A 14188-nucleotide genomic window follows, 5' to 3' on the forward strand; every position below is an offset into this window, starting at 1 on the left:
CTTCAGACAAAAGAGAAGTCTGTTCTCACCCACAACCTAGAATAGTCCCCGGTTGGTAGTGAGTAATATGTAAAACCTGTAAACGTTCTCCACCTACTTAACCTTATTTCTCCTGCATCACAAATGTTAAAGGATTTGGATGGTCAGGGTTGTTTCTCTAACCTGACACCAAGTCGTTGGTCGCCTGTGCCAGTTTCACCTCTTGCAGAGTGACAAGTCAGTATGACTTTTCTGTGAAGTTCAGTGCGGGGCCACCACTCCCGCTCGCCCGCCACGGGCTCCGGCCCGGGACCCCACTCGCCCCCACGAACGCCTCCTCTGCACCCGGCGCAGCTGGGTTCGCTCAAAGCCCCAGGAAGCAGGCAACGCCCGGCCACTTGGGAAGTTTCTAAAGGGAAAACAGACCGAGAGCCTCGCAGGCGTGCACTGGTCACGAGCCAGCCAAGAACGCACGGCTCCCTCCGCTCCCCTGACCCCGAAGAAGCTCACCTATCCGCGGTCCGCCAGGGTGGTCTGAGCTGCTGCCCCCACCTCGCGTCTTGCCGCAGAGCACCTTCCGGCTGTGGACGGAAGTGCTCCTTTAGGAAGACAGGAAGTCCCGCCTCCTCGGGAAGGAGCGGCGGCAGCTAGAGCTCTGCGGTGATTATCAGCGAGCGTCTAGGGAGCCGAAAGTGTGGTCAGACCGCCCAAACCCAGCGGAGCTCGCCGCTCCTGTGCTGCTCCAGCGAGTCCCCGGAACCCGGGATGACAGAACGACGCATGGGACGCGCAGGTTCCAGTTTACTTGTTATCACGGAAGCGAGTTACAAGTCCTGTATGAGATTCAGTTCCACGTTCATTGACAATCTACCACGGAGGAAGCCTGTGGTGGTCACAGAGAAGAGTGTAGGGTTGATTCCACAAAAACTAGGGGAAGAAAATTAACTCGATGAATCGCAAAGCAGGATGAAAGTAAATGCAGTAATGGAAAAAGCAAATTCCGTAGGCATGTTAATTTCTAAGAGTTTTCTCGTATCTCAAGAGTTGTGAGGATGAAATGGGATGATGCATAAATAAACGTTTAGCCTTGGAGCCTGGTACATGATTAAAGCATATAATACCCATAGTATTGTTATCGTTGGTGAAAATAAAAGAGGCCTTTAACCCAACCAAAGGGAAATTAAATAACACTTCAGGGAGGTAGCCTTCAAGCTGAATGTTAAATTTAAGAATTTCAGCACATAGAGATACCCATTATGAAGCTGTAAAAACTGCTTTTGTTGATTAATGAAACGGCATAGGCTAAAAAAACTTGTTCCAAAAAACAAACTTCCAGAAGCTTTATTGTTTGAAATCATATGAGTAATAATGGAATATCCCAAGTCTGCCTGGCAGAGCTGAGTCCTGGGGATAATTTTGACACTTTGCCAGCCCAGGCATAGTGCTTCAAATAAGAAATTTTCAGATATAACATTCCACATTTATTTTAACTTTATGGTTTTCAACGCTACATGACCTTGGAGTCGGCTTCACAACTCAGGCCTGAGCCTGCTTAATTCTTATCTATTAATACACTCCACCAAATCCTATGCTATGTCTGCCTCTTCCTTTTTGTTTTTTTTTTCTTCCAGTTAGACTCCCCCAGTTCCTTTGGCGGGTGGTTTTCCTTGTTCAGTAACTTAATAAATTTTGTTAGACTACAGGTTTGACTCAGATGGCTTTATCAGATGGGATTTATCACTATTTATTTTGATCAAGCCTCCTGTACTCATTAAGGTTGGAGGACAACTTTGGCCCCAACTTAGACAAAAACTGAAGCAGAATAAAGGTAGGTTATTTACTGACATTCAGCTGTGTCCTGAGAAGAGCTGTGCACTTTCTAACTGGAGAGTTTTAAATTATCTTTCGGCAGAGAATGGCCACACTTCTTGAAGATTATTGGCATCCACCAAATTCAGACCAGCCCCACAACAGATATAGGAAGCATGCACCTTCCTTTTCTTTGTAAAATATTTTCCTGTCTCCACTGAGTTGTGACAGTACTTGCCTGGTTTTGCCTAGAGTGAAAGAATGATCCCTCTCTGCCTTCTGTCCTTTCCTCGAGACATTGTACTGCTGCCTCAACCATGTTATCTCCTTGAAGTGCTTTCTCTGCTAAAGTTTTTCCCTAAAAGAGCTCTATACACCCTGTCTCTCATTCCTCACCCTCCTCTCACTTTAATCTTTTTCAGCCTGACCTTCTGGCTTCTGTCTTCCCTCCAGTTTTTCCACAATTATCTTTCAAATATCACCACTGACTTCAGATCACCAAGATGGTTTCTTAGTCCTCATATCCCTTGATTTCTCAATAGCATAGGTCGATAGGGTTACTTATCCCCCTTTGTTGTAAAGATCATATTTAAAGCACTGTCTCAAAAAAGTGCAAACTTAAAATATCAAGTATTTGTAATGCAATTCATTTTAAGTCTCGTCTTTCATGCATCAGGTAAATAAGAGCCAGCTCTGCAGCAAACACTATTTTTAGGCACTGGAGACCTAGCAGAGAAAAAGAGATGCAATGTTCCAGTTCTGGATAAATGTGTATCTTAATGGTATGAGACAGATGATATATAAATAAAATGAATAAGATAATTTCAGATTATATGAGGTGCACTAAAGGAAACAGATGGTTCTGTGATATGTTACAAACTGAAAGTAGGAAGTAAGGGGAGGATAACTTTCAAGGTGACATTTGAACTGACAGCTGCAAGATAAGAAGGATCAAGCAATGTAAAAAAAAGAAAACAGAACTGGAGGAAGATCTTTCTAGTTCTATAGGTAAACAGGAGTGGGAAGCAGGGCTGAGGGAGGATTAAGAGGGTCACTTACGGTGAATTCCCTGGCGATCTGTGGTTAGGACTTGGTGCTTTCACTGCCAAGGGGCCTGGGTTCCATCCCTGGTTGGTGAGCTAAGATCAGCAAGACGAGTGGCCAAAAAAAAAAAAAAAAAAGAGGGGTCACTTATGAGCTATTGTAGTCATTTCTTCTGGGGCACAAAAGGAAATAGTGGCTTAAACCAGAGAGGTTGGAGCAAAACTGGAAGACTGTGGGGTCACCGCTGCTGAGAAGTCAAGCTAGATGAGAAGACCGCTAGATTTCACAAAATAAATGTCAGTGTCGCTGACAAGAGCAGTTTTGGTAGAGTAGCAGCCTCAGAAGCCACACTACAGTGAGCTGAAGTGGAAAGGAGGTTGAGGGAGCACAACTAAATGACTCTTCAAAGAAGAGACCTTCTAATTGCCATACTGATTGAACACTTTTCAGTCAATATCCTATTGGGTATCTCTACTGCATTATACTTGAATGGTTCACTCCTTGAAACCACATGCTTTCTTTCCAGTGATTATTTTTTGGTTTTGTTTTTCTTTTCATTTCTTTTTCTTTTCTTTGTTGTGGTCGTTTTCATTGACCAGGAGTTAAAAAATAACTTTGGAAATCTGATGACAGCTATCCACATACATGCAAATTTCACATATAATTTCAGGGAGCTAATTAACCTTTGAAGGCAGTTAATGGGCCCAAGAGAAGTCCATGGATCACAGATTAAGAACCTCCTGTCTTTTTAATTAGCTGGTCTCTTCCTTCGTGGTTTCCTTATTCCTTTAATTGTTCCCTCCTTGATAACTGCTCTTCTTGGGCTACATCCTCTCTCAGTGACTACATCTACTTTCTTGATTTTTGTCACTGGGACCATGACACCTATTTTACTTTTTAAAAAAAATTTGTTTTATTGAAGTAAGGTTGATTTACAATCTTACGTTAATTTCTGCTGTACAGCAAAGTGATTCAGTTATACATATGCGTACATCCTTTTTCATATTCTTTTCCATTATGGTTTATCACAGGATATTTAATATAGTTCCCTGTGCTGTAGGACCTTATTGTTTATCCATTCTCTTTTTAAAAAAATATATTTATTCATTTATTTTTGGCTGTGTTGGGTCTTCATTGCTGCACGTGGGGTTTTCTTTAGTTGCAGCAAGTGGGGGCTACTCTTCATTGCGGTGCGCGGGTCTCTCACCGTGGTGGCTTCTCTTGCTGCGGAGCACAAGGGCTCTAGGTGCGTGGGCTTCAGTAGCTGTGGCACGCAGGCTTAGTAGTTGTGGCTCGTGGGCTCTACAGCGCAGGCTCTGTAGTTGTGGCGCACAGGCTTAGTTGCTCTGTGGCATGTGGGATCTTCCTGGAGCAGGGATCAAACCCGTGTCCCCCGCATTGGCAGGTGGATTCTTAACCACTATGCCACCAGGGAAATCCTGTTTATCCATTCTGTGTATAATAGTTTGCATGTGCTAATCCCAGACTCCCAATCCAGTCCTCCCCGATCCCCCGCCTTTGGCAACCACAAGTCTGTTCTCTATGTCTGTGAATCTGTTCTGTAGAAAAGTTCATTTGTGTCATTTTATATTCCACATATAAGTGATATCATATGGTATTTGTCTTTCTCTTTCTGACTTACTTCACTTAGTATGATAGTCTCTAGGTCCATTCATGTTGCTGCAAATCCATGTTTCATTCTTTTTATGGCTGAGTAGTATTCCATTGTGTATACATACCATATCTTCTTTGTTCATTCATCTGTCAATTGATGCTTAGGTTGCTTCCATGTCTTGGCTATTGTAAATAGTGCTGCTATGAGCATTGGGTGCATGTATCTTTTTTGTTTGTTTTGGGTTTTTTTGGCTGCACTGCATGGCTTATGGGATCTTAGTTCCCTGACCAGGGATTGAACCTGGGCTAAGGCAGTGAAAGTGCTGAGTCTTAACCACTGTTTGCCAGGGAATTCCCAACTATTTTTAGTTTTTTGAGGAACCTCCATACTGTTCTCCATATTGGCTGCACCAATTTACATTCCCACCAACAGTGCAGGACGGTTCCCCTTTCTCCACACCCCCTCCAGCATTTGTTATTTGTAGACTTTAATGATGGCCATCTTGACTGGTGTGAGGTGGTACCTGACTGTAGTTTTGATTTGCATTTCTCTAATAATTAGAGATGTTGAACATCTTTTCATGTGCCTGCTGGCCATCTCTGTGCACGATGCCTACTTTAGTACACAAGCCCTTTGGAGTTGTAGGGTAACGTAAAAGAAAATCAAGATCAGTTAAACCCATTCAATTTCTGGAGATTTATTTGATTTCACAGTGTTTTACTGGACACCACAGGAGTTGAGGCTATGAATAATTGTTCATAAGGACATCCTGAAAAACATTTATATAAGAAAAAAAATCAAAAGCTAATTCTTTTATTGTAACATTTTACAGTCTTCTTCCTATCTGTCCTCCTCACAGCTCCATCCCAAGGAGGAGTCAGCCTTCCACGGGGGACTTCACAGTGGCAGAGGTTTATCATACCAAGTTCTCTCCAGCCTGCTTCTAAGGAACTTTTGGTACCTTCTGATGTGCAACTTTTCATCTTGGCATGTGGTTGTGAAGGTTAATTTTATGTGTCAACTTGGCTAGGCCATTGTACCCAGAGACTTGGTCAACACCAGTCTCAGTGTTGCTGTGAAGGTATGTTTTAGATGAGATCAACATTTAAATCAGCAGACTTTGAGTCAAGCAGATTGCCCTCCATTATGTGGGTGAGCCTCACCCAACTGGCTGAAGGCCTTAAGTGACACAGACTAAGACCCCCCGAGGAGGAGAGAATTCTGTTTTTCCTGAAACACATGGCCATGCAACATGGGGATAATATCAAAAAGGTTCTTTTCATGAAGTAGAAGTGCGGGATGACTGTTAGGAAGATAAACAACAACAGCGGCCATAGATTCCATTCCATATCGCCTCAGATCTCTCCAGTGACACTACTTACAGATCGTGGTTTGTCTTATTTTGTTTTAAGGTGTTCTCTGTTTTTTCTGTTCCCTCTAATTTGAGTTTTTCTATATTTTTCTTGTTTCATTTTGGTTTTGCTTTTTTTTTTTTACCTTGGTCTTTCTCTGTCATACTGCAGGTATTCTATAAATGTGTGGGAGTTTCTGGTTGTCCATTTGTGTTTCAGACAGAATGAGGCATGAGAAATCCTAAATGGGAGCTAATGGGAGCTCAGCTTATGCAAGCAGGGCTGGCTGGCTGGCTGGTTAAGTTTCAGTGTCATGTGATTGGGAAGGGAGCAGCCATGATGCTCCAGGAAGGCTCCCTGATGCCAGAACAGAAGAATGTAGCTCTTTGACACCAATACCTTTCCTATTTGCTCAAATTCTTCCCAGAAACTCACTTCTACTTCTCTAAAAAGATGTCTTACTCTTCTGCTTGAGGATAAAATATCTGGCAGTGATGATTTAGTTTGCCCATTGGGGTTTAAGAAAGAGGTAGCGTGGGGAGATGTACACTTCCATTTACAGACTATCAATTAATTTCTGTTTTCATCCACATTTATCTCTCCAGTCCTCTTTGTTGACAAGTAGAGAGCTGTTCCAGTTCGTTTCCTATTACCACAAACTTACTGGCTTAAACAACATATATTTATTATATAGAGTTCTGTAGAAGTCCAACACTTCTCAAGGTATCAGCAGGGCTGTGTTCCCTTCTGGAGACTCCAGGGCAGAATCTGTTTCCTTGTCTTTGTAGTTTCTAGAAGCCACCTGCATTCTGTGGCTTGTGGCCCCCTTCCTCCATGTTTAAAGGCAGAAACAGTGGGTTGAGTCCATCTCATCACACCACTCTGACTTTGGTTCCAATGTCACATCTCATTCTGACTCTCCCCTTCTGCCTCCTTCTTCTCCTTTGAGGAAGCTTGTAGTTACAGGTGGGTCCACTTGGATAATGCAGGATAATCTCCCTATTCTGAGATCATCAATGAGCAACCATAATTTCTCTTCACCCCTAATTCCCCTTTCCCATGTAATCTAATCTGTTCACCAGCTCCGAGGATGAGGACGTGGGCATCGCTGGGGCTCCATTATTCTGCCAAGTACTTTCAGTTCTCCTGAGCCTGCTGGGTCCCGTTTCAGCCACAGCCCCTTCTCTACATAGCCTTAGCTCTGGCCATATCCCCACTGCTTACATCAATCAGTAGTCTTTCTGCTTTCTGTAGTCCAGACATTTTTTGGAATTTCTCATCCACTAACAAAGCCCTTCCAACTCTCAAGGTTATTTTGATATTTTAGCCTTTTTATTCTTTTTCTTTCCTTTTAGTATTCTCTCAAGAGAGAGAAAAGACAAACACGTACTCAGTCCAGCATCTTGAAAGGACGAATGTTCTTTTTTCACTCCCTTCCTGCAGGGCTAGCAGAAAATTTAATCTCAGTCAGTGTTAGGGCCTCCTTACCTCTCAACTGCAGGCATCAGACTCCATTGGCAGGTTTATTATTGAAGCCAACAGTGATCCCTCAAAGCCTGGCACTTTTCTCCTTCCCTGTCCCAGGAAGAGAACGGGAAGGTTACTGTCTAGTCCATCCTCCATGAAGTCTTGCTCACCTCCTACAGTACTACCAACAGCCATGGGAACTTCTGGCTTTTGTTCCTTCCCAGGAATCTCTCCTCTTTCCTCTGTTCTGTTTGCCCTTAAAGTCACTGCTCCTTTTCTCTGTGTCTCCCTTCCAGTACACCTAGCCTGATCTCTTCAACAGGCTCAGGTTGTAGGAAAATTAATTCAGAAAGGAAGTGTTTTACAAGAGCCTTCTTTTAGCTTTATCATCATAATACTTCCCTGAGGCAAGAAAGTACAAAATGGACTGGGTACCTTTCTGTAACTAAAGATGGAAAAAACAGAGGGAAAAGAACACGAATATCTAAAAATTATCTTGCTACTATATATTGTACGTATAGTATACAGATAGTTTTGCTGCATTAAGTCACTGAACTGTGACTTAATCAATTCATATTGATGAACATTTGTTACTTTTTTTCTATTACAAATAATGCTGCAGGGACTTCCTGGTGGTTCAGTGGAGATCCCACATGCCTCCCGGCCAAAAAACCAAAACATAAAACAAAAGCAATATTGTAACAAATTCAATAAAGATTTTAAAAATGGTCCACATCAAAAAAAAAATCTTAGAAAAAAACAAATACTGCTGCAATGAATATACTTTTATGTACATTTCTGTACAACTAAGGGAGTATATCTTAAGAATATACTCCCTCTTCAAAATGTAAAACAAAGGTACCATATGACTCATCTAGGTATTTAACTTTCTTAGCTGGCTTGGGCTGCTGTAATAAAATACCACAAATCAAGTGGTTTATACAACAGAAATTTATTTGCTTACAGTACTGGAGGCTAGAAGTCCAAGATTAAGGTGCCAGCTGACTGGATTCCTGGTGAGGGCTGTCTTCCTGGTTTGCAAGTGGCCACCTTCTTACTGTGTCCTCACATGGTGTAAAGAGAGAAAAGGGCTCTCTTGGGTCTTTTTTTTTTTTTTTTGGCCGCATGGCACATGGGATCCTAATTCCCCAACCAGGGATTGAACCTGTGCCCCTGCATTGGAAGCGCAGAGTCTCAACCACTGGACCTCCAGGGAAGTTCCCTTGGGTCTCTTCTTGTAAGGAAATCAGATTCCCACCCTTATGACCTCATTTAACCTTAATTACTTCCATAAAGATCCATCTCCAAATACAGAGATACTGGAGGTTGAGGCGTCAACATATAAATTTTGGAGGGACACAAATGTTCAGTCCATAATATTACCCAAGACAAATGAAAATATATAGCCACAGAAAAACCTGGACACAAATGTTCATAGCAGCATTATTCATAAAAGCCAAAAAGTAGGAACAATCCAAATGTCCATCAACCAATGAATGGATAAACAAAATGTGGTATTTTCATATACTGGACTATTATTCAGACTTAAAAATTATTGAAGTTACGATATAAGTAGTATGGATGAACCTTGAAAACATTATGCTAAGTGAAAGAAGCCAGTCACAAAAGGCCACGTAGTATATGATTCCACTTATATGAAACAACCAGAATAGGCAAGTCTATAAATACAGAGAGTAGCTTAGTGACTGTCTCGGGTGGGGGTTAGGGGTGGAGTGGGGGCAATGGGAGTGAGTGCTAATAGTGATGGTGGTTTCTTTCAGGGGAAGCAAAAATGTTATCAAATTAGATTGTGGTGATGATTGCATAACCCCATGAATATACTAAAACCCACTGAATTGTATCCTTTAAAAGAATTATGTGGTGTGTGAGTCAATAAAGCTGTTTCTGAAAAATTATATATAAGTATAAATATATATACGTATATATGTGTGTATATATAAGATGAGAAGCAGATTACACGGAGCTTTGACTGTGAAGCTAAAGTGTTTGTCCTAAAAGGAAACGATTTATGAATAGAGGCATAAAGTGAAAGCAAATTCATTAAGATTAGTTTGGCAGTTCTGTGCAACATGGGCTGAAGGAAGAGAAGGGATTCCAGTAAAACAAGTTAGGTGGCGTTAATTATCCATATGATACTATGATGATACTCCAAGGCAGGAGGAAATGATTGGTTTGATCTTTTGTTTGTTGCAGCAGTTACTAGCTAAATGATACTCCTGTCTGAGCCATGATGTAACACAGTAAACTGCAATAAATTCTCCCAACAACTTCCTCATTAAAGCGATAGTCATGGGACTTCCCTGGTGGCCCAGTGGTGAAGACTCAGTGCCTCCAACGCAGGGGGCGCAGGTTCGATCCCTGGTTGGGGAACTAAGATCCCACAGGCCACGCAGTGTGGCCAAAAAAAATAAAATGAATAAATTGACAGTCATAGGTGACTTGTGGTCTCAATAAATTGAAAATTTCTCCCAATATTAATAACATTCTTTTGCTGAATCCTCTCCTGGTTTCCTCGGAACTACCAGGAAGTATATTCAACATTCTTCTAAGCCTTATAATAGTGTCTAAAATTATATATTTTATATCTTTAGTGCTAAGTCATTTAGTGAATGCTGTCATTTTATTTTTGTTCTTCTTTGATCCAGAGCTTTACAAACTTAAATTGGCCAGGTTTCAGGATTCAATATATTGAACTTAAAAAAAATTATGCTTTCGTGTCTGTTATTAAACCACAAATGCATTTTCATAAACCATATTAGAAAATCTATTAGTTTGCCTCTTAGGATAGCTACTTTGTTTTGTTTCAAAGGGCTTATCATTATTTGTTTCAATAACCTTCTGCTTCATTTTCAGTTTCCTTTAGTTTAATTGACTTTTTGACTTTATCTGTCAACTTTAATAAATCATTTCTTTCTTGTAAAATATGGACAGCTGTTAGAATATAATTTACTAAAGCTAAATCTTTTTAAATTTTTTACTTTTCAAATATTTAACTATTCTCATTTTGCAATTTCTATTATGTGACTTTACAAGTTTAGGTAAGATTTACAAATTACTTTTGTAGCTTACCATTAGTACTGCTTTGCCCATTGAGGTCTAAATAGCTTCCATTATCCACTATACCAATTTTCAATTCTTCAGATATATTTTTCTTTCTGTACAGTAACAAATATAATTCAAAGAAAATAAATGGGTCATTCTCCTAAAGCATAGAGTGCTTTATAAACAACGTGCATGACAAGGCAGGTAGTGCTGCAGATGTTTCCCAGATATCTCTATGACAAGATGCCCATTAAACATTCTACACAATTAACTTTAACTAATGGGTTAATATGGAAATTTGTATTACTGATTTTTGCTTACTGCACGTACTATTATAATCTTTACCAAGAGTATAGTAAAATTATGCCATACAACTGTAAGGTCCAATATAGTCAATCACATAAAAGCTGAGGTTGCATTATTACAAGATTTAATGAAATAACCAAGTAAGTGTGCAGTTAGCCAACTGGAGGTGGTGGGAGGTTGAGAAGCCAAATGCCAATTGTATTCTGAGTTCATATTATTGTAGGATTCATTATCAAGAGTCCTTTTCTGTATTCCAGCCACCAAATATCAGCCCTGCATGTATGGCAATAAAGGCTGTTCTAAGTGCCACAGTGAAAATGAAAAGGAAGTGAGAAGGGAAAGTAAGGGAGAGATAAGAGATATCTCAAAGGACAAGTCTATAGGACTTAGGAGGACTGGATAGGAGGCAAGGGTAAGAAATAAAGACACTCCTGGATCACTTTAAGAATGACAATGGTGATAGAAGAGGCGGGGGTAGAAGTGGTTTCATTCCATTATTTGGCTTGGTAAAGGGACAGGGAGGGAGGTATAAGTTGGTTTTAAATATGATTTAAAGCTGGTAACAGAAAACTCAGATGAACAGTTAAAATACAGGACTTCAATATGAGGAGGTCAGGGTTTTGATACAATGGTAATTATGGACAAAACTGAAAGTAAACAGTCTAAGAATGCTTTCAGAAGGGAAAACATTGAGTAAGAATCATTAGGGAAAGAATTAGAGGGAGAAGAACCACATTAACATAAAAGCTAACATTTGAAGTTTATAATATCTTTTCACATACATCATATTTAATGGAACCCTTGAGAGGTGGGAGATTAGTTTCAAGTAGATTTATTCATTCACAAGTATTTATTAAGTGCTACTGAGAAGAGGAGGGTAAGTCACAGTCCTTGCCCTTAATGAGTTTCTAATCCAATGGGAGAAGCAGACATGTAAACAAGAAATTAGGGGCCCTGATTCCAGCACTAACAATACTGTTTAATAATTGGCTACTTACTTCCCAGTCTCCATTACAAGAAAATCACATAAGGCTAAGAGATAGTGTCTATCACTCTTCTATCTCCAAAGCCTAGCAAAGGATTTAGCTTATAGGCACTCAAGAAGTACTCTAAATGAAATGAATGAAAAACAGAATAGTGTCTCAGCAATGACGAACGTTATTTTCTGTCAGAGTATAACGTGTGTGGGGAGAGTAAAATATTAGGAAATATGGTTGAAGTCGTTTGGAGATCAGATTTTGGAAAGCCTTATATACTCTGCCAAGGAATTTACAGGTGGCAGTATTGAGGATTCAGAGAATTTAAAACATGGGAATGACATAATCAGATTTGTGCTTTGGAAAGACAACTTTGGTTGGAGTGTGAAGGATAGACTGGAGTGGGTAGAGATTATAGGAAGGAAGCTGTTTAGTACATTACAATAGACCAGTGCTTTCTAAACTTTTAAACATATTTAAGTGTGCATTTAGAATGGGAGGCCAACAGTACAGAAGAGCAAAGTGCTCTGACCTATATTCAAGGTCCTGGCTCTGCTCAGTAAATGCTTGAAGAAAAAAACATAAAACAGTGGTACCTAATAGGTCCTTCACAAATATACATTTTCTTCCCTCTTTTCTTCCTCTCAGTGCTGATTAGAACAGAGCCAATGGATAAATCTTGAGGATATAAGGCAGGGAATAAAATGAGGCCCTCAAGAGGCAGAAAGAGAGGGAATCAAAAACAGGAGAGCTTGTTTGGTCTAGGGCAGGAGGACAAACAACTTTTCTTGAGATGAAAGGCAGACCTAAAGAAGCATAGGGGAGGAAGGTTAGAAGAATTTACATTTAACAGGAGAAGAATGGAGGAGGAGGGAATGCTAGATTGACAAATCTCATTTATTTTTAATTTTTTTGTAAATTTATTTATTTTTGGCTGTGTTGGGTCTTCGTTGCTGTGCACAGGCTTTCTCTAGTTGCGGCGAGCGGGGGCTACTCTTCGTTGCGGTGCGCAGGCTTCTCATTGCAGTGGCTTCTCTTGTTGCGGAGCACGGGCTCTAAGCGCACGGGCTTCAGTAGCTGTGGCACACGGGCTTAGCTTCTCCGCAGCATGTGGGATCTTCCAGAATCAGGGAATGAACCCATGTCCCCTGCATTGGCAGGTGGATTCTCAACTGCGCCACCAGGGAAGTCCCTAGATTGACACATTTTAAACCTCCATCAGGATTAGATGAAAAATAAAAGGGCTACTGAGGTTTTAATACATTAATTTGCAATGGCTATAGCAGTTGTGAAAACGTTCCCCAGCAGCACTTAGCAACGTGGGAGGAGCAAAGCACGTGGACCGTTGGATTCAGGCAAGATTGGGAACTGGCAGGATGAGAGGGGCCTAAGGAAAGGAGGAAAGTGATCCGAGAAAGCTCTTGGAAGGCTCCCTGAAGTGAACGACTATAGGTTATAGGTTAAGAAGAGAAGGAAGAGAAGGAAGTCAAATAAGGAAGTTGACAGAGTGGAATAAGAGAAGAGCTGATGTACTTAAAATCTTGCTGAGGTCTGAAAGTCATTTATAACTAGCCTTCATTCTTTTGATTTTGCCAACAAAGAAAATCAATTTGATTTTCTTCTGTATTAACCATCATGACTATGGTTCAAGTGAAAAGAATAGATATTTGATGATTTAATACATAACTCTTTTTATAAGTCCCCAATTCAATGCCAAGCATTTCTGTCACTGAAAGGCAAGATAAAAATGACAAAAGAGGACTTCCCTGGTGGCACAGTGGATAAGAATCTGCCTGCCAATGCAGGGAACACGGGTTCAATCCCTGGTCCGGGAAGATCCCACATGCCACCGAGCAACTAAGCCTGTGTGCCACAACTACTGAGCCTGCGCTCTAGAGCCTGCGAGCCACAACTACTGAGCCCACGTGCCACAACTACTGAGCCCACGTGCCACAACTACTGAGCCCACGTGCCACAACTACTGAAGCCCACGCGTGCCTGGAGCCAGAGGCCACTGCAATGAGAAGCCCGCATACTGCAACAAAGAGTAGCCCCCACTCGCCGCAACTAGAGAAAGCCTGCGTGCAGCAACAAAGACCCAACATAGCCAAAAATAAATTTAAAAAATAAAAAAATGAGAAAAGAATAATGAGTAGCACCAGGCCAAAATTAATTGGATTAGCTAAGAAATAATCTACTTAAGCAATCATTATATTTATAGGTAAATAACTTCATTTCTGTCTATATAGTTAGCATTAGATCTTTTTTAATATCAAGTTTGTTACAGGTTCATAAAAATAAAGTTCAAATATCCATAGTATAACACAAATATGTATGATTTTCAGAAGAGGTTTCCTTGGATCAATTAAAACGGAAGATTCAAATTATTCTAAAAGTAAAGGCAATACCGAACTTTTCAAAAAAGATTTAGGTTGAGTATTTTGGTGAGAATTTCTCATACAAAAATATGGTGGTTTGATTTAAGATAACACACTGTACAACCAATCAAGCAAAATGTAATGCTACTGAGAAGTACAAACTTTCATTCTGGGATGTCAGTGACACTTCTCATACAG

The 14188-nt window shown here is 40.6% G+C and overlaps 1 protein-coding gene across 9 annotated transcripts in view; it reads right to left on the reverse strand.

The window, feature by feature from the left end:
* TBCE (tubulin folding cofactor E) overlaps positions 1-14188 on the reverse strand; it is a 126428-nt gene that overhangs the window by 110644 nt on the left and 1596 nt on the right. For 2 of the 9 annotated variants that reach the window (XM_079899838.1, XM_079899837.1), the window contains exons 3-4: positions 10357-10442; positions 2848-2927 (exon numbers count right to left, since the gene is read on the reverse strand). In XM_079899838.1, coding sequence (XP_079755964.1) covers positions 2848-2927; positions 10357-10377 — 101 coding nt within the window. In that variant the 5' untranslated portion in view covers positions 10378-10442. Of the gene's footprint in view, positions 1-97; positions 108-162; positions 355-489; positions 2783-2847; positions 2928-7287; positions 7375-10356; positions 10443-14152; positions 14185-14188 lie in introns of those variants that run through there. The other 7 variants (XM_079899839.1, XM_079899840.1, XM_079899841.1 and 4 more) reach the window with 7 other exon arrangements.

Source organism: Stenella coeruleoalba (genome assembly GCF_951394435.1).
Source record: "Stenella coeruleoalba genome assembly, chromosome: 16".
Taxonomy (NCBI): Eukaryota; Metazoa; Chordata; class Mammalia; order Artiodactyla; family Delphinidae; genus Stenella; species Stenella coeruleoalba.